General features: G+C 52.2%; 1 protein-coding gene across 1 annotated transcript in view; it reads left to right on the plus strand.

Moving 5' to 3' along the window:
• The window catches only part of Pmepa1 (prostate transmembrane protein, androgen induced 1), a 49,605-nt gene that overhangs the window by 26,021 nt on the left and 2,749 nt on the right, over window positions 1-20,835 (plus strand). The window contains exon 2 of the mRNA XM_027423257.2: window positions 16,041-16,195. Coding sequence (XP_027279058.1) covers window positions 16,041-16,195 — 155 coding nt within the window. The remainder of the gene's footprint in view (window positions 1-16,040; window positions 16,196-20,835) is intronic.

Here is a 20,835-nt window from a genome sequence, read left to right on the forward strand (position 1 = left end):
TTTCTCCCTTCGTTTCTAAATTTTAAATGGTGTGTTTAGAATTAAATCTTCAAACTGGGAGCCAGACTTCAAGTTGAAGGATGACAGCCAAGGGCTGGTTCCATGTGGTTGCCTGCAGTAGCCAGATGGCAGGTGCTGGGAGGGGAGCAGGGGGAGGCTGGGGTGGGAAGGGGGGCTGAGATGGGGAGACTGGGATGGAGAGAGCGAGAGAGGCCGGGAAGAAGAAAGGGGAAGGCTGGAGTGGAAAGAGGGAGAGGTTAGGAGAGGAGGAGAGGTTGAGCTGGGAAGAGGGTAAGCCTGGCATGGAGTTGGCAGGAATGGGACTGAGGGGAAGGGACTTCCATTTGGCATTTGTTCTTGTATAGCACACCTGGAGTTGGCTGGGTTGTGCCCCAGGGATGGTTGCTGGGGATACCCTCTGCAGGGTGGTCCTGTAACCTGAAGGGATGGTGCCTTCCCTGACTATTCACTTAAGAGGGGAAAAAACCCAAATCTTCATTTGACATGGCAGTGGCCATATCACCCAGCTTCTAGCACCTTCTGAAGCTACAACACCAAGGCCAGGGGTCCACCATTCCAGGTCTCCACTGAGCAACTGTCCTTTGAGGTGTGGGTGTTTGTTGTGTGCCCTTTAATCTCGTATAGATTTGTGTAACCGACAACAGTCGAGCCCCACAACAGTCCCATCCCAGAGACTCTCTGTTCTTCCCTTTATAGCCACACACGCCTCCTCCTCTCCTGACAGTGTCTAATCCGCTCTCCATCTCTATAATTTTGTCATTTCAAGGATGTTACATAAATGGGATCATACGGTGTATAGCTCTCAGAGATTGCTTTTCTCACTCCGCGTAATTCCCTAAAGGTTTGCCCAGGTTGCCAGGCAAAGCTGCAGCTGGTTCCTTTGATTTGCTGAGTAGTATTCCAGGGTGTGACTGTAGGGCGCTTATTGGACCCTTCACTGTTGAAGGGTTCCTAGCCTGTGTCCAGCTATTGGCTGTGGATAAAGCTTCTGGGAATACTTGGGCCCAGGGTTTGGGGTGAATGGAAGCCTCTGTTTTGGGGACCAGTGCCCAAGAGTGTGAGTTTCAGTTTTTGCTTCTGAAAGACCTTTAGCTTCTCACTAGCAACCCCACCCCCACCCCCACTGTACCCTTCTGGGCTCCTGATGCCAGGACTTTGGAGGTGGAGCCCGTAATGTCAAAGTCGCTCTTTGAAACCTCTGGTGCTAAGCTGCAAGGGTACAGTTCATGCAGACAGACCTGGTCCCTCTCAAAGTGCTTCCCAGCAGGCAGTATTCAAACACCAGTCAGTAACCAGGTAGGCAGAGGGATAAAGATAGTTCTGGCTGTCGGGTGTGGTGTTGCCTGTGAAACTCCCTCAGTGATGGCTACTCTCTGGCTATTTAACAGTCCTCCAGCAAGCCAAGAAGTTCAGCTGCCCTTTTAACCAGGAAGCAGGGCCGTCAGATAAGGAGAAACCCAAGAACAGACATTGTGGAGACCCTTCTAACCAAAACAGACCTCCTGCTGACTCGGGCGTGGGCGGGGTGAGGGATGAGAGTATAGCTGTGATGAGAGACCCAGTGAGGGTACTCTTAGCAGGCAAAACCACAAACTAAGGTCCTAAGGTGGAGGCAGCAACCAGGCCAGCAGGGCTGGAGGGTGTGAGACAGGCAGTGATGGTCAGGAGAGGGTGTCTTCCAGGGTTTTAATGTGCAATGAGGGGCCACCAACAATCCACACATGGTTAGTAACAACCCTGTCATTGCTGGGGAGAGGGAGCAGGGGGGAAGAGAGAGGCACAGCAGAGAAAGTAGAGACATACAGATAAAGCCTTTGCTCTTGAGGGATGACCCTCAAGATCTTCACAGCCCCGACCCCCACGGTCCCTTAAGCCATGACAGGGTGTTGTTACGATAAATCTTTCCGCCAAAAGCTGCCCGAGCCCTACCGCCACATGGGCCGTCTCCGCCAGCCACCAGAGTTCTGCCCGTCGTGTGGATGGACAAAATAATACAGACTTATATTAGATACAAATGCTGCTTGGCCAATGACTAGGATTCCTCATCTGCTAGCTCAGTCTTAATTATCATAAATCTATATATTTTATAAGACTTATCGGACGCCTTCCATTGGCGCCCTCCCTTGCCAGTGGATCACATCGCACAGCTGGAGGAAGAGTGGAGGGGAAAAGGGGGCCACTTCCTGCTTATCCATCCTTAAATATGAGTCTCCCTGCTATGTCACTTCCTACCTGGATCACAACTTCTCTACTACATTTCCAGAATCCTCTTTGACTCCTAGTCCTGTCTAACTTGCTGTCTCATTGGCCAAACAGTACTTTATTCAACATCAATAAGATGAACATACACAGAAGTACATTCCCCCTCATCTCCTCTTTTCTGTCTAAATAAAAGAAGGATAACTTATCTTTTATAATAACTGAAGAAAACTATAACATAACTGTCTTCAATTCTGTCAAAGACCACAGAAGGATAATAGGGTGTAGGTGGAATCTCCTTGTGGTTGGACCCACAGCTGTGAGTCCTGAGATCAGGAATGGTCACCTCCACTGTGGCTGGGCCGCAGTGGGTTTGTCCTGAGATGGAACGTTTTAGTTCTCGGTTTCTGTCCAGTTTCTTACTTGCTGTTCATACCAGCCGTCATCCTGTAGATGGAATCTGCCTGTCCTGTACCAGCTACCGCAGGTGGTTAATGAACATGGACCTGGCATCCTTGTCACTCATGTCCCCTCCCCATCAGTCAGTCAGGCTGCTGACTTTATGACCTAATGCTGGTGTTGGGATGACTGGGACATGAGACCTAGCTTGGTTACTCCACAGACCATTCATGAGGTTGACACAGTAGCCTTATGTGAACCTGGGAGGCGCTAAGCAGAGTCTTGTCCTTCCTAGGATGGGGACTTCCTGCTTCTGGGGTTCCGTGGAAAGGAAGCACAGCTGGGACTCGAAGAGTTGGCTGTAAGAGGCCCCGAGTTACGGGCAGCTGGGAGACTGCACTTCTTTCTTGGGGTTGGCTTTACAAGTTGCATGGAAGGGAACAGGAAGAGATGCAGACAGTTGGAGGTGTGGAGGAGGGCTCCACGGGTTTATATCCCAGACAGACCTAAGAGGACAGAGCAACTCTGAGAGGGAGGGACACACAGACTCAGGAAACCCTCATCTCTTGATGGTGAGCCCATCAGCCTAGCCGCACCTTTTCCTGTAGGCACCAGTCCCCCTGGATGGCTAGCCAGAGTATAGCCTACACTGTTTTCAGGGGGGCCCTGCCAACAAAACTGTCAGTCAGCCAGAAAGGGCTAATCTGTGCTCGAGGTGCAGCCTGGGTCAGCAGGTTATCCTGAGGACCTGTGTCGCCATGACTTAGCCTTTCAGTACAGCAATCGTCCAGAGACGGGGCCACCGCCCTCCTGCAGCTGCTTCTAGAGTCTGAAGGTGGGAGAGCAGGGGATGAGGCTGGCCTGGGAGTGGTTACTTTGGGGCAGTCAGCAGTATGCCTTGTCTCACCCATCACATGCTCACTTACAGAGCACGTGTGTGACTGCACCACCAGGTGGGTCCCTGTGTCCCTTTTAAACCATGTGACCCAGGACAGGTGTACGTCTCGGACTCTTTGTCCCTAAAAAGGAGTAACAAGAGGACAAAGGCCCGTCCTGAAGAGCTGAAGGGACAGTCATGTGACATGACATTGACCCTCCACCTGCCTGTTACACTCTTGATGTTGTCAATAGCTATAGAAGATTCTAGATCACTAACCGTGTGTCCATATGAGTCCAACCAGAAGTGAGCCTAGTTGGGATGCTGGGGAGTGACACTTTGAATCACTGTGTTCTGGAGCCTGGGCCTGGCAGCATGTCAGTGCTACTCAGATGAGTGGGTGGCACAGCCAGGGCCCTGAGGACAGACCTGTCATCGGGAGAAAGTCTTTCATGTGAGACCGTTCTCAGAATCCATGCATGCAGACTGAAACGGGTTTTTGACATGCCCTGACCCCGAAAGGTGTCCCTGGCTTGTGTCCCTTTACCTTTCAGTGCAGGGGCTCCTACATCCCAGCCCAGCCGATGGCCATCTTTCTGTCTGCACACAGTGCCCCAGTCACCTCAGGCCACCAGACCAATACACTGGGGACTGTGTGACTCAGACAAGTGTCTTCTTGAGGTATTGAGAACAGAGGCAGAACTGGGGCACTGGCACATTCAGGTCTCGACAAGGACTGACTCCTGCCTTGTCATTTCTGTGGTGTACACCGGTGAGGAGAGGCAGGGAGAGGAGACCTGAGCTCCTGGGATCTCTAAGAAGCCACTGAACCTGTTGGGTCAGGGCCCCACCCTTAGGAACATTGTAGGCACACCTCCAAGTACACCTGGGGGGGTAGACCCCCATGTACAAATGTTGGGGCGACAGAGGGTTGTGTGATGACACGCAGTCCTTTTCCAACAGTACGCTGTGTCTCGTAGGTTTCTTGTGAACTGGGCATCATGCAGTCTGGTTCCCTGTGGGATCCTCATGCCTCCTGAACGAGGGGAGCACCATTTGGTCATGGGGTCTAGAGGTGGGGAAGCCACAGCTTCATAAACTGTGGGCCATCACCCCATTTGGAGCTGCGTAACTGGGTGTGGGGGTTGTGAAAAATCTGGCAACAGGATTGGGTTCCTGAATGCACAGAAACCAAAAATGAACTCAGTCGCAGTGTGATGGATCTCAGGTGTCCCTCGCAGCGTTTGCCCATGTTGTCTCGAGGACTCAGTGTCTCTGTGGCTCTGACGCAGTTTGCACTGGGTATACCCTTGTGTCATGTGTCGCCAGTGAACACTGCCTGAAATCTCCTCCCTTCAGACCCAAGACTATCACATGAGCAGTGTTTTATCCTGCTTTCTGCTCTGATTGAGATGTGACGGTTTAACCGTGGGAAAAAAGACTTTCAGTATTTCCTTACCGTCATTCCTCAGCATATATCAAGTTAGCGTATCTTTGGATTGTATTAAGATTTAAGATTCTTGTTTTTACTTTGTGCATATGAGTGTTTCGTCTGTGTGTGTGCATGTGTTCTGTTTGTGTATAGAGACCAGAAGAGACTGTCACAACCTCCGGGACTGGAGTTACAGACAGTTTCGGGTCCCCTGTTACCAGTGCTGGGGACCAATCCCCAGTCCTCTGGAAAAGCAACAGTGCTCTAAACCATGGAGCCTACTTTCCAGACCCCAAGTTTCTCTAAAAAGAAAAAAAAAAGTTAAATGAATTCTGATTTGGTATTAGGACAGGATTTCCAATAATTTCAGAAATGGTCCCAAATATCTGCCTACCGCTTTGTTTGTTTTCATGCAAATCTGCCTTGTTGGTGTTCACTATTACAAAGTCAAAATATCAGCCAGCTGCAGAAGAGCATTTAAGATGCTCCATCTCCAGGACAGATACTCATCCGGGATTTAATTCTTTATGTAAAATAAATAAGCATGTCCATTGCATTAGTATGCAAATGGCCTTCATACTTGATAGATTGCAAGGTTGTACATGTGCCAAAGAATTATTTCCAAATAAATTTCTTTGTGATTTATTATCAATAAATGTTTGATTTGCACACTTGTTTTATATACCTATATGCCCAGAGGTACATAATATTCTGTATTATGTAAAGTTTCCAAGTTTGGTGAGATGGCTCAGCAGGTAAAGGCTCTTGCTACCAAGCCTGGCGCAAACTGAATCCCATCCCTGGGACCCACAAGGTGGAAGAAGAGACCCAACTCTTGCACAAGTTGTCCCCTGTCCTGCCCATGTGCACCATGCCATCCCCACTAAATAAATGAAATGTAATAAAATTCTCTCTTAAAGAGGGGTCAAGGGTGGAAAGTGTTTACACTGGAGAAAACAAGCCCTTGAAGGTGAGGTCCTTGGGGTCACACAGAGTGAACAGCAGCATCAAGACAGGACATGGGGGTAGCCTGTGAGTCCCTGCAGCGCTCAGAGGTGGCCGGTCCCTGCTACTTGATTGACCATGTGTGGATAGACTGCAGCTGGCCGCTCTGCTTGCCATATGAGCACCCCTGTAGCCCCCAGCACTGAGAAGACAGGCACAGGGCACTCTGGGAGTCTCTTTACAGTGGCCTGGTTTTGCACCATAGTGGTCATAGGAGGTAGCTCTTGGGCAGCCAGTGCTGGGCCTTGAGGGGTGATGAGAAGTTCTGTTACCTTGTTTCAGGCTTGCCAGGCTCATGCCAGTTGTCGGTGCCTGTTGGACCAGATTACATGCATACAGAGTGGCACCACTAACAAGAGGCCATCAGACAGGTCAAGAGGCAGTCGCTCCTGGCTTAACCATTTTCTTAGAAGTTCAAGCAAATAGTAAAGGTGGTGATCACAAAATTAAGCCCCTCATGGAAAAGTTTAAAGTTGCCAGAGGAAACAAAAACAAAATACAAAAAAAAAAAAAAAAAAAAGTGTCTGCCAGTACAGGATGAGCCAGTCAGCAGGGAGAGGGTGTCCCAGGCTGTGGGAGAGTTGCGAAGCTATCAGAAAGCCACAAGTGATAAATGGCGGACCTCACGGGCTTGCTTTCATTGGACAGGCATGGTAGGCCTGCCCTCCCAGTGGCTTTCACTGAGCATCTTATCCCCTTTAGTGGCCCTGCAGAGCTCCATTCCTTGCTTAAACTTAAAAAAGGTTCTCTCTCTCTCTCTCTCTCTCTCTCTCTCTCTCTCTCTCTCTCTCTCTGTGTGTGTGTGTCTGTGTCTGTCTGTCTGTGTGTGTGTGTGTGTGTGTGTGTGTATCTGTTCATGCAAATGTGTGTGAGTAACATAGGAAGTCAAAAGAGGGTGCCTGCTTCCCTGGAGCTGGAGTTAGTGGTAGTTGTGAGCTGTCCCAAGTAGGTGCTGGGGACTGAACTTGGGCCCACGGGCAGTGGGTGCACTTTATATACGGCTGTTGACTCTATGATCACCGAAGCCTTATGGAGAAAATGCTTGGGAGGTCTTGCTACAGAGAAGGAGCCTGTAAACTGCAGAGATCTGGAGTTGGGACAGAGGCAGGCCCTCACCACCCCTTCAGTTCACCTCCCCACCTCTGTCCCAGGCAGGACCAAGAATAGCCGCCCCTCTCTGGTCCTGAAAGGCAGGGCCACCCCCGGGTGAGCACTAAGACTTCTCCCAGCTGACCCTTGGCTCCTCTGCACGCGGCGGCCTCAATGAGGCCCCTGGGACTGAATGAGGAGCCATTGAGAATGGGTTCAATACACACCGCATTGTGCCCGGGCTTCAGAGCTGAGCCTTTTGTCCCAAAGCCTTGGAAACAGAGCTCCGGTTCACTTCCCTTCTCCTGGGTGCTGAAGTCCCGACTTATGTCGGGGAAATACCAGGCCCTTGAAGATCAGTAATTGAGGAAAATACATGTTGGTTTCTAGGGAACGCAGGCGCCTCCCGGGGCGAGGGCATCGTGCGTCCCGTTGTTGGCCAACACTCAGAAACTACGTCCACAAACAGGCATGTTCTCCACACAGGGGATTTTTTGAGTATGTCATTGAGATTTCTTAAAATGGTGAATGTAGATGGGCGTGGTGCATGGGCCTTCATCTCCAGCACGTGGGAGGCAGGTGGATCTCTGTAAGTTTGAGGCCAGTCTTATCTGTATGGTGAGAACCTATCTCAAGGGATAAAATAAATTATGAGTGCTTCTCTTAAAAAGGCAGACAGTGGGCCTTAAGAGATGGCTCAGAAGGCAAGTTTGAGAACCTGAGTTCAGCTCCCAAAGCCCACATTAAAAAAAGCTTGAAGATGGCTTAGTGGTTAAAGGTGTGCTCTGGTCGTTCAAAGGGCCAAGGTTCTATTCCCAGGACCCATGCCAAGTGGCTCACAACTGCCTGTAACTTGAGCCCCAGGGGGGCCCAACACCTCCAGATTCCAAGGTTACCTGCATCCATGAGCACACACGTGTGCACTCCAGAGAAGTACAAAATATAATAATGCAGTCAGGCTCTTTCAGAAGCCACCCACCATTCTTAGTTCAATTTTTGATCCCCCCTTTTTCCCTGTAAAGTGGGTCTCTGTCATGTGTCCCTTTCTTCCTGTCTGACCCTAACTTCCTCCTTCCCTTGGCAGTCTTGGGAGCCTGCAGCTCTCAGCTGCAGTGATTTGTGCCCTGGGCACATCTGGAAAAATCTAGAAACACATGTAGACATCACCAGGGAGGCAATGGGACCTGTAGCATTTAGTGGGTGGACAAAGTGCAGAGACACTGCTCAGCACCCCTGAATATACAGAGCAGCCCCCATGGTGGGGACTGTCGAGCCCCAGTCGTATCTCACATGGACACTGAGTAGTCAGTCCTCAGACAGGTGGATACCATCTTTTGACAAGTGCTGTGGAATCCTGCCGACGCCACTTTGGAAGTTAGACTGCAGGGTTGAAAGGTTACAAGCATGCTTGATTTTAACAGTCGGTGCCAGAGTGTCCTTTCAAAGCTGTGACCATCCACACTGCCACCCTCAGACAGGCTCTGTTCCTGGGCCCTCCCACCACCTTTGCTCGATGAGCTGGGTCCATCTGACTTATTTTAAATATCTTTTGGGTACGGCCCCAATCACATGGCTGGAGGCACTTGCTCGCTGTGAATTCTTTCTGCCCTGCCAATAACTCAGGAACAGGATTGAGGCTGTTCTGACAGCGGGTGTTTAAAGATGTTCAATGCCAGTGACAATAGGGAAAAAAAGCCCATTAGTTCTTTCCATTTGGGTAATAGCAAGAAAGATAAAAGGTGTGGCTTTGCCTTCCCTTATTGAAGCAGCATTTAATCTAAAGGCTCTCAAGTGATTAGACAGGCCTGTCACCTTCCTGGGACTCTATTTCACAGGCCCCTTTCCTGCATGTACACAAGGTCTGCCTCAATGCTGGTCTCCCGCGTGGCCGCCTCCCGCGTGGCCGCCTCCCGCGTGGCCGCCTCCCGCGTGGCCGCCTCCCGCGTGGCCGCCTCCTGCGTGCCTCAGCAACTTAGCATGGAGGCGGAGGTCTGTGTTTGAGTCTGTGTTTCTCTGCAGTAAGAGGGGAACCTGGGCTGCACCCTCTGCCACAGAGGGAGAAGGCAGCTCACCTCCACCTGACAGTCCTTTGCAAGCCAGGAGAGAAGCAAGCACGACCAGGCTGGTAGTGTAGAGCTGACCTTGCCTCCACTCTTGTGGGTGCCTCCTGGGTGCCTGGTGGTGTGCCCCCTTCAGTTTACAGACCCTGTGGAGACTTTGCTGTCCGCTCCCTGCCAGGCTCTGGATGAAGGGATCATGGAGTTGAGGTGTGCCTGACCATCTTAAGATTCTTGCCCAGAGGAGGGGTAGCCCAGGGCTCCCCACTCACTCCAGGAGTATGAGGAAGGGGCTGAGCCTGGCAAGGAGGTGCAGGGATGTGTGGGTATCGTGGTCTGAAAGTAGAGCTTCTTAGGGCCCAATGCCTGTCTTGATTTTATCGAGAAAAAGAAGGTGGACGGAGAGCGGATGACAGCCCGGATAGCCGGGTGGTTGGATGATGGACAGACACGCGGAAACATGGATGCATGGCTGAGTAGGTGGATGAAGATGGGAAGATCTATCTATAGATATACATATCTATAGATAGAGAGAGGGGGGGTAGGGAGGGACAGAGGTAAGCAAGCAGGAGAGGAGAGAGAGAGAGAGAGAGAGAGAGAGAGAGAGAGAGAGAGAGAGAGAGAGAGAGAACACTGAGATATGGGGAGACCAGATGGCCCATGCCCCTTCCTCCTTCCCGAGAGTATATGTGGTGCAACGGCTAACCACACCTTCAGTCCCAGACATCACCTTGAGGAGTCTGGGACTAAGTTAGGGTACTTTGGAAAATATGCATGCTTCTTAATTCTCCCCTCTGCCTTTTAACTATAAATGTAACCATACATGTTCATGGTTGTCATGTGCAGAAGAGTTTCCATGGAGGGGACACCCCCTTTGCTGGAGGTGGGCAGGGTGTGCTCTGGGTCCCCACCATGGTCATTTTGTGTGTACCTAGTGATACCTGTGTCCCCCTCAAAGTAGGATCTGTGTAGGAAAGTTCTACCTTCATTTTTTAACAGAATTCATCTGTGTATGCGTGCAGGTGTGCAAGCTCAGGAATAGAGGTCAAAGGTCAACCTCTGGTGTTGTTCGCAGGGGTTTTTTGAGTCAAGGTCTCTCACTGGGACCTGGGCTCTTTGGCCAGGCTAGCTGGCCCCTGAGCCCTAGGGATCCGTGCTGGGATTGTAGGTATGTGCTGTTGTGTCTGGCTTTTCACAGGTTGGACTCTGGTCCTGGGCTTTGTAAGTCCAGCACTTGACCAATGAGCCATTTCCCAAACCTTGGTTTTTAGAGCTAAAGTGGGCTCATGCTCTTTGGTGACCTCTTGTCAGTGTTCCCTGGCTCATGGTCGTATTTCTCATGTTGCCTCGGCTGCTGTTGAGGACAGTTATCTGATTCCCAGTTGGTTCTAGCCTCTTCTGCAAACCCAAAGAGGCACACTGACCCTTTCGCAAGAGAGAAAGTGTGTGCCTCGATTGAACACATGTATTACATGCGGTCTTCTGAATACTGGGGACACCACAGAGTAAATAAGCTGACATCCATGTTCCAGAGATGGGGCAAGGCATAAACTGTTGGGTCAGATTGAGAATTCTAGATGAATGCTACAGGGAAAACTAACCAGAGGGATGGTGTCCTCGGGTCTGGGTGCAAAGGACTGTTGCAGACAGTGTGCCCTGGGGACCCTCCCTGAGGGGCTGGTGTTGGGGCAAAGACCAGAAAGTGCTGCTGATGAGGTCAAGCTTGTGAGTGTTAAAAAATAAAACTCATTTCCTAGAAGCAGCAAAGGTCCTGATGGGGACAAGGTGACTGCTGCCTAGCAACAGAAAATAGGTGTCAGAGGAGAGAGTCCCAGAGCAGGGTTATCAGGAGAAATGGACGTGAGAAGTAAATAGCAGAGAATGAGTTTGAACACCATCCCGAGGGTTTGCTGCCCCCCCCCCACCCCAGTTGCATAGTAAGTGACAGGGCTAGGATTGGAAGCCAGGGTCTTGGAGTGCGGACTTCATTCCCTGTGTCTGTAATCTCAGGGAGAGGTAGAGGCAGGGATCAGAAGGTCAAAAATATCCTTAGCTGTATATCAAGTTCGAGGCTAGCCTTGGCTACATAAGAACCTGTCTCAAAATAAAAAAAGCCAGGTGTCATGGTGCAGGCCCTTAACCTCAGCACTTGAGAAGCAGAGGCAGGTGGATCTCTGTGAGTTTGGAGGTCAGCCTGGTTTCCATAGTGAGTTCCAGGACAGCCTGAGCTACATAGTGAGACCCTGTCTCAGAAGGGGGGAAAATTTGAATCAAAACGACACCCCCCCCAAAAAAAAAGACTGCCAAGAACAGAAGAGCTGGGTCCTTCCTAACCCTTGAGATGTGTCTTTTCTTCTTGCTCTCAAGGCAGTAGTCATTGAAGTGTCAGGGAGTTAGGGGATGTCACCTACCATCCAAGGTCACCTGGCCAGAGCTAGGTACCTATCAGAACCTGGCTTGAAAACCAGAAGATGCCATACAACCTGCTGCCTGCTCCCCAATCCTAAAGAGGAAAAGCAATTAAAAAAAAAAATCATGAAAGTTCTTACACTAAGAAATAAATGCGCCTTCGGGGGTGTTTGAAATGACACCCGAGAGATGGCAAAACTATTCCTTTGACGTCTGGTCTAATTTTACTTGAATTCAAGGGCATGGGGGAACCAGTTCATATTCAAATACAACAGGCAGTGGGGGAGGGAAGGTGATGGAGTGGCCGGAACCCCAGCGACTGGGGCTCCTCGGAATGACAATGAGGCCGCCCGCCGGGTCTCCACCAGGCGGGCCTAACGAGATTAGATTTTCATAAATTTCAGACGGTGCCTATTCCTAATTCCTCCGTGTGCGGCCAGGAGGCCAGACAGGGTCGGGTGCGGGCTGCTTGTTAACTAGGAAGGAGGTTGCTACCCTCCCCAGAGGTAGACCCAGGGGCAGGCTTGCAGACAGCATCTGGTCTAGGAAAACCTCCTAAGACTAGAGAGAGCCAGGTGGATCTGCCTAGCTCTCCAGCCCCAACTGCACTCCACTCTTAACTAGAAGGTGGGGGCTGGGGAGCACATCTACCCCGATACCAGGTGGTTGGGCCCATTTGCTCCCCACCCCCAGTTTGCATTGGAGTGTAGCTGTAGGCTGGGAGTCAAACGCTGTTCCCTCTCCTTGTAGTGTACCTCTGGCATCTGGAGCAGGCACCTAAGATGTTGACAGAAAGGGTACCACCGTTACACTAACCAGCCAGAACTGACTGCCAAGCTGCTTCCTAGGCACAAATGCAAGCTCAGGCCTGTGCTGGGATTAAAGGTGTGTGTCACTATACCCAGTTTGTTTTGTTCTGAGACACGTTCTCATGTAGCCAAGGCTAGCCTTGTCAGCACCAGGGACCAGCTGTGGAGGTCTCCTTTCCTGCCATAACGAATGGCTCCCTTCCCACTCTTGCTTGAAAGTTTGGTAACTGTGCTGGATGTTATTGGTTCCCTTTTTTTATTTATTGACAAGTTCTCACCCTGTGAACCAGGCTGGCCTGGAGCTTGTTGTATAGATCAGGCTGCTCTTGACCTGGTATCAATCCTCCTGCCTCACCCTCCCAAGTACTGACAGACATGAGCTACTATGCCTGGCTTTACTTTGCATTTAAAGCCTTAATCCCCTGGGGGCAATGTGGTCTAGACATTGTGTACTGGTTTTGTTTGTCTGTCCAGCCTTGCCAGGGATGGGTCCAGCTGTACCTGGCCTCTGGGAATTGTTGAGGAAGCTGTCCTCGTGCCTCGTGTATCTACTTGTGTCCTGCCTTGGAGGTACCAGGACTCTTTTGTAGTCTCTTCCTAACCCGACATACTGTTTTGCTTCGGTGTGTGTCAGGCACCGTGAGGGCCATGCTGTGGTCGTTTCCTGTCCTGCTCAGTGGCTAGCCACACTCAACACAAGCCTTTGCTAGACATCTCCATGGACTTGGTTTTTTGTTTTGGATCCATGTTTTCTCCTCCTGGCTTATATGAAATTTCTGGGTCTGTGTCTTTGCTTAAAGCTGGTAGTCATTGAACCAGGTGGTCACATTTGTGGGTACAGAGTCCTCCCCTCACTTTGGGGAGCAATTCTCCCACTTTCTGGACACAGGAACCCAGACTTGTCAACCCCAACTGGCCCTGCGGAGGCTTTATTCACTGTCCCCACATCCTGTCAGCTTCCGCCAGCCCTGCTGCCTCAGCTTCTGCCTCACCAGTCTTCCCGGGGGCCCCAGACCACCCCAGGAGGATTGGAGCAGCCTATCCAGTCCCCCAGGCTGCCAGAGGCCAGGAACAAAGACTGTCTACATCTCCCTGCTCCCTTTAGGCCTGATGTGGGCAGAAGCCCCAGAGACAGCCAGAGGGGGTGTCTCAGGCCAGGGTGAGGAGTACAGAGTTGAGGGGGAGGGGTTGAGGGCCCTTTGAGGGAATGTGGGTGTTGCACAAAGCAGGCCCTGTGTCCCTTGAATATATGGCTTTATCCTGGGTTCCGACAGCCAGACCTGAGTGCCCAGCACATTCAGGCCAAGCTACCCAGCCCTGGCCCCGCCTCTCTTGGGGAGACAGGAGCGTGGCTGCAGTGACCTGGCCTCCCTCACCACGGCCCTTCTCAGACTCTGTACCCCACTAGAGGGGGGCCCCTATTGGAGGCATGGTTGAATCCCAACAGAACCCTTGTAGCTCACACTCTCTGCCATACGCTGTACGTGGCTCCTCCAGGATGAGGTGAAAATGGGCCTAGTTTGAAAAGTTTCTGTACCCGGATAAGCCTCTCCGCCAACACAGCAATCCAACTCAGACCAAATCAAACCAAATTAGAAAAAGCCCACGTTTAATGGATACAGTGTTCCCGGATGATTTTCCAGCCCCCTAGAGAGGAGAGAGAAAAGAGACCAGAAAACCACACATCTGTTTTCGGGGGGGGGGAGCAGTTTAAATGCCCTGTGGGAGTGGTCTTGAGCATCTCTGGGGGAGGGGTCATCATTTAGCGGGTTTTCTGAGATGCAGCAGGGTCTGGAGGGAGCTGGGGGAGGGGGTTTGAGGTGAAGCTTCCACCAGAACACAGTTCAGGAGCTCCGGCTGCAGCCCGGACTCGGGTTGGAGTCCCAGCTGTGGGCACTTGGAATTTGTGATCACCTCCTCCACAGTTGTGTGTTTCAGCTTGAGGTCCTGACCTCGGATGGGGCCTGAGAAGGCCCTTCCATCAGGGGAAGGCCAGACTCAGCTTCACGGATTCCAGAAGTAGAATGGGTCCTGCCTAGATGATTGTCACTGCACACGCAGTGACAGTGATTATGTCAGGCCTGTGGGTCTGGTGAGTAGCTGGGGTGTCGGAAACAGGAAGGGAAGACAGTATTCTGGAGCCTTGCTGGGGCTGAGGGATAGCCTGGGACAGTGGGAGAGTGAGAGAGAGGCCCTGTGAGCTTCTACGCATTCACAGGAAAGTGCCCACAATGAGTGCATGGGGAAACCATGGAAGGGGTGAATCCTGCCGGGGCTTGAGGTTTGAACCCATGGAGACTTTCAGCTCCCCCACCCCCCCTCAGTTCCTGTCTCTGGTTAGCTAGCACAGAGTTGAGCTACCCTTGCAGCTGAGCTTCTTATCTTGGGGCCCCTTTCCTCTCTTGCACCAGGGAGTGCACCCCACCCCCCATCTTTCCTCCAAAACAGGGGAGGTTCATCACTGTGCCTCCACCTCCAGCAGGGCCTTTGGGGTCTGCCGAATTCAGTGCCCTGCAAGGCTCCTGGCGTCCTGCCTGTTGCTGGGGGGCTCTGCTGGCACCAGCTGCGGCCAGCTGCTGAGCCTCGGCCCGCCAGACTCAGCAGAACCAACTGCTTAAATGCCATCAAAATAGCTTCTTCCCTTCCCAGCACCAGAGGGCTTTTCCTCTTTCTAGGGGAGAAATAAACCAAGGCTAAAAACAGGAAGAAGAAAAAAACGAGGAAAGCAGTATGTGCGGTACCTAGGATTTGTGGGAGGCCTTCACTGGGAGGAGCCTCTAACCATGACCCTGTGTAGCGGGTGCAAGTTTGTATAATTGTGTGGTTATCTGTGTGGCTGTGTGTTGTGTGTGTGAGTGTGCGTTGTCTTATGTTTCCTGGGATGTCTTGAGGTGTGATTTTGGGGGTGCAGTGGGAGTGTTGAGGTGTGTGGGAGTCGTAGGCTGCTTTGAGGGGTGTAGAAGGGTTGGGGTGTTTAAGATGTCACCCCATTGTGGGGGTGTACAGGATGTACATACTTTAGGCTGTTGTTTGGGGAGCATAGGAGGGTTGGAAAATTGAGATGAAGAAGAACATTGGGGCACAGGGCTGTTATTCTGGGGTGTTTAGGAGGTTTAGGTGTTATAGTGAGAGTGTTGACATAGAAACACTGGGCTGTTGTTTGGGGAGTGAAGCAGTGTTGGAGTGTTGGAATATTGGGCTGTTTGGGGGTGTGTAGGAGGGTTGGGATGTTATTTTGGGATACACGGGCGTTTTGGAATGTCGGTGGTGGGGAGGGTTGGGGTGTATAAGCACACTGGGCTGTTGTTTTGTGCGTGGGAAGGCTGAAACATTGCTTGCTGGGGTGTGTGAGTGGTAGTATATTGGGGAGCCCTGCACTGGGCTAGTCTTGTGTGCATGCATGCCCACGTATTGTCTCTGCTTCTGTTCACATCCTACCTAGCATTCCCTCAGCCTTCATGAGCTCCCTCTTCCTGGCATTATTCTCCAGGCCCCATAGGTGAAAGGACCCCAGCCACAAGGGATCTAAAGCACAGGTTCCTTTCTGAGAGCCAGGCCATGCTTAGCACCTCTGAGAACCGAGACTGTGTCTTCACACTTGTCCATGGTTGGGGCCAGGCCGAATTCTGGGCAGGGTCTCTGAGCTGAGGGTCTCCCTGTGTCTGAGTCCTCGGCCTTATGGAGATTGGGAGCCTGTGGAGACTTGCCCTAACTAACACCTCATGTGTCTCTCTGCCCCACAGCGGAGCTGGAGTTCGTGCAGATAGTGGTCATCGTGGTAGTGATGATGGTAATGGTGGTGATGATCACGTGCCTGCTGAGCCACTACAAGCTGTCAGCCCGCTCCTTCATCAGCCGGCACAGCCAGGCCAGGAGGAGAGACGACGGACTGTCCTCAGTAAGTGACTGTTGGGGCTGCAGCCTGGGTTTCCAGCTGCATGGAACACTCTGACCGAACATCATCCTGCGTGGGTGCCCCCAGGAACCAACCCCTGGCTTTCTGCAATCAGCAGAGCAGGAACTCTGTGCGCTCTGAGGGGCGGGGCGGGGCGGGGCGGGAGGCCCAGTGGTGTGCGAAGGTTTGAGCTGGAGAAATTTGCACCTTTAGGGCAGAAGTGAAGATGTACTTGAGCCCGTGTGCATCACTACCCTGGGGACAGCAGCAGCAGAGAGGGAGCAGGAGGGGGTCAGCTATGATTTTGTGGACGCCCGAGAGCCTCCCTGAGGAGCTCCACTGTTAAAGACTGAATGGGCGAAGGGTTGCGGGGCGCTCGGAGATGGGAGACAGTTGGGGTCTGTGGTGGCAGGTCAGGCCTCCAGTTAAGGCTACTGTGAAGCTAGATGAGACAGAGCAGAGACTGCCAGCAGCTGGTGCTTGACTGGGTGCCCAGCAGGACAGAGGTGTGGGAAAGATGCCCCAATCTTGTGGCTGTGACCTAGATAGAAGGAGGCTACAGTCCTACCCTCTCGCCAACACGCCACCAGCACTTGGACCATGTAGTTCAAGTGCCTTAGGAGGCCATGGAAGCAACCGGACACCCGAGAGTCTTCTTCCTGGGCCTGAGTCTCATCTGGCTCCTCAGGTGTGATGAGCCAGCAAAGGCACATCCTGGGTAATTCAGGCTTTACCCAGTAAGCTAGCCATCTCTGGCTGGAAGACTCCCTCACACACGTGGTGCCTCACCTGCCAGCTCTCTGCTGAGGGCTCCCTGGATGCCCAGGCTTCCCTGGCACAGGGGACAGCCAGGACCATCCCAGGGCTGTGTGTGTCAGAAAATCACAGGCAGGGGCTCCATATAAGGGGCTTCCGGCTTTGAGGGCTGGTGCGAGTGAGCAGATCTGAGGTCCAGCCTTACAGGTGGAGATGTGGCACTCCTCAGAGGGAGAGAGAGCCAACTACAGCTGGCCTGGGGATCAAAGGTCCCAGTCTTGGGGCTCAGCCATCCTCAGATCCCAAGAAGCAAGCATCCCTGTGTGTGCTGGGCCCCTTGTTAGCCTGAGTGACACTATATAACTAGTTGCAGGTCATTTATTTATGTCCTATCAGGGGCAGTCACCTAGAGTAACTTATTGCACCCAGAGGGGCTGCTTGGTCTCTGTGCAAGCAAGCATACACACACACACACACACACACACACACACACACGGGGCTTAAACAAAACTGGTCTTAGTACCTCTGGGGAACCTAAAACCACCCTCTGTAGTACTGAGGAACAACCATACTACGCCTGAGGGGACCCTGCCTGACACATTGTATTTTGATGCATGAGCACTGTGAGCATCAAGGACTTCCTGGGACCCAACAGCATCCCCACTGGACTCCAGAGTCACTGCTGCCTGGGTAGTCATCTGTGGGTGACACTTGCCCGCTTGACTGTGACATCTGACCCTTTAGGGACCTTTGCTCTGCTCTCAGGTGTTCACCATCAGCAACAGCGGGGTAAAGGGAGGTGTAGTCACTTTGTGGCTCGCAGTGCAGGATAGGAAGCTACTCTAGGCAGGCCAGCAGTGGCAGGAGGCAGCTAGCAGGTGTGTTATCCAAGGGTGCAGTCCATCTCCAGGATGGCTGAGCAAGCAGGTGCTGGGAGGGTGGGATGAGTTGGGCCATGCTGGGCAGAGTGCCCAAGTTTGAGGGATGTCCCAGGCTGGCAGAGGCACGTAGAGTCTAAGGGCTAAGCCAAGAAAGAACTGGCCGTCACCCTAGTAAGCAGCGTTGTCCCTGGCAGGTTTGGGCATCTCTGTTTGCGTCAGGCCTGGTTTCAGTGCCGTCACCAGTTGGTTCATCGGGGCAAGAACTGTGACAGAGACACAGGCACTCCTGACTGAGGCCCAAGACACATCCTGAGGGCAAAGCTGGCACCTGCTGTATAGGAACCCTGCCTGCCATGCCCTGGCTCACCTGGCTCATTTGTTATCTGTTACCTAGCAACAGGCACTGCCGTCTGCCTGGCAAGTGTTCTTCACACAGTGCCAGCCAGGAGTGACATCCAGGGCTCACTCCCTCACAGAGGAGAAACTAGGGCTCAGAGAGGTGGAACACTTGCCTAAGGCCAAACAGCTTTCATGTTGTGTCCTGTGAAGACCCCACCACCCATTGTGAGGTGCGGTTAGCCACAGTGTGGAATGAGGAAACCGGCTCTGGGTGCAGGTGGCAGAGGGGCAGGAGTTTGTTTTGCATGGACACCTGAGCTCGGCTGCTGACACAGACAAGACTCTGACCTTCCTCCCAAGACACTGGGCCTCAAAGAGAGTGTCTCCTTCACTCTTTCCCCAGTGCCACCTGGCTGCATAAACAGGGAACCCAGGGGAGGCCTGGAGCAGAAGGTGACAGTTCCCCTGGGACCCCCTCTCTTTCTGACATAGTGTGTCTGAGATGTCTCCAGAACTTGTGACCTCCCACAGAGACCAAAATAACAGTTGTCTGCCTGGGCTCAGTGTGTCTCAATGGGCTCACCTGCCCGTCCAGGCCTTGTCCCTTGAATGTCTCTGGCAGTGACTTCTTTTCAAGGTGACCTTGGAGTTGGGGGCCCTCCTACCTGTGTGAGTCAGCCACAGTTTCATCTCGTTACACCTGCCTTATATGCAGGTCACCTCTCCCTAGACCCAGAACAGCAGGCGAGAAACTGCCTGGGGAAAGTCCTCAGTGTCCGTCTGTCACTTTTGTGACCAAGCCACTCTCTGAGGTGCCTCTTTCATAAGATAAACATAAGAGGTGGCTGGTTTAGGGGGGACACGAATGTCCACTTCTAAGCATCCCCCAGCTGGCCTTCCACTGTCCACTGAGACAGTTGGTCCCTGCCTTGTTGTCCTGTCCACCCCTCCCAGCCTGTGTCTGTTTCCACTGGACTTGGCTGTAAGCATCACCTCATCAGTGGCTCCCCTGGGGAGTGTGGTTTGTCAACGAGGTCACATCAGACCAGAAGCTCGGCTCGGGCCACTTTATCTTCTCATCAACCCTTGGCATAGGTCTCCTGCTCCCCATGGAGCCTAGCCTGCCAAGAGTTCACGTTCTGGAGCCAAAGGCAAGACCATAGTAAAACCAGATACAGGGGTCAGTGGGAGTCATGTCTAGATCCATACCCAGCTTCAAAGAGATTCATCCAGGCCTTTCTCAGCCTGTGTCAGGGTGGGTCCCAACTTTCCACCTGCCAGAGGTTTGCTTTACAGAATTTTATGACTCCTTGCCCACAGGGAGGGAACTATTGTCACTTATGGAGCCAAGGAGACAATCAGATCCCTGCCTGGAAGCAGCCTGAAGGCATTTTCCGGGAAGGTAGTAGTAGCACTTGATCTGGAGTTGAGTCAGGTGGGCACCATTAGGCCTCAACAGCCTGGCCTGACCCAAAGGCTGTGTGCTTAGGTTTGCGCATAAAGTTTTATGGGCACCCAACCGTGCCTGTTAGTGTCTATGAGCTATTAGAGTTTAACAAAGCAGAAACTGCTTGGAGTTTTTGTTTTTTGCTTTTTTTTTCCCCCTGGTATAATGTTTTTAGTTATTCTTTGAGAGTTCATGCATACAGAAATGTTATTCTGAACCTTTGTGGAAATGGCTGGCAGATGCCTGCTCTGGGGAGGTCCAGGGAGCCTGTGGAGAAGCCATGGTGAACTTGGGGCAGCCCAACTGGGAAGTGTTCGAAAAACAGGAGCCAACACCCCAGCCAGTGTCAGGAGCAAGAGGGAGCCCCAGAGCCATAATAGGCCAAGGAGCACAGTTGTAGAAGAAGGGAGGAAGGGACTGTCCTCATTGCTGGCTGGGGCTGGCCTCCACCTCCGTGCAGTGACTTCCTGAAGCCCCAAGGTTAGGGAACACTGAGTGATGGTTAAGTGGTGGTCGGTGTTTGTAACTTGAGCATGTACTGTGAACCACACTACATGCTAGGCATGGCGGATATGGTAGCCCCTCCCGGCACAGCTGCAGCCTAGCAGAGAGAGTAGGCAGAGAAGATGAGGTTGTGTGTAGGGAGTTTCTTTTCTGTTGCTGTGACCAAAGGCATCTTAGATGAGGACAGGTTACTTCACCATTTTAGGTCACAGTTCATCATCGAGGGAAGCCAGGACAGACACTCAAGGCAGGAACCTGAAGCAAAGACCATGGAGGAGCATTGCTTTCCGTCTAACTCTCTAGCCTGCCCAAGGACGGTGTCTCCCACGGTGGGCGGGGCCTCCCACAGTGGGCGGGGCCTCCCACAGTGGGCGGGGCCCTCCTCCTCAATCATCCATCAAGACAGTATCTCACCAGCTGGCAATAGGCCAACCTGATTGAGGCAGTTTTTCAGTTCAGATTCCTTCTAGGTCATGTCAAACTGACAATAAAAATTAACCAGGACAGCTGGGCTCGGAGGTAGGGGAGGTGTGCATCGTACATGCTACAGGCAAGGAAACACGTGTGAGGGCTGGGAGTTTTGCTGGAGTGGCAGCGGGTGGGTGGGGCTGGCTGCTCATCCTGAAGGCTGCAGGAAGTGCAAAAGAATCTAAGCAGATTTGGGGGAGGGGGGGTGTGGGTAGAAAGCAGTGGGCCCTGTGGGAGGGGCAGAGCCA

Source organism: Cricetulus griseus, chromosome 6 (assembly GCF_003668045.3).
Source record: "Cricetulus griseus strain 17A/GY chromosome 6, alternate assembly CriGri-PICRH-1.0, whole genome shotgun sequence".
Taxonomy (NCBI): domain Eukaryota; kingdom Metazoa; phylum Chordata; class Mammalia; order Rodentia; family Cricetidae; genus Cricetulus; species Cricetulus griseus.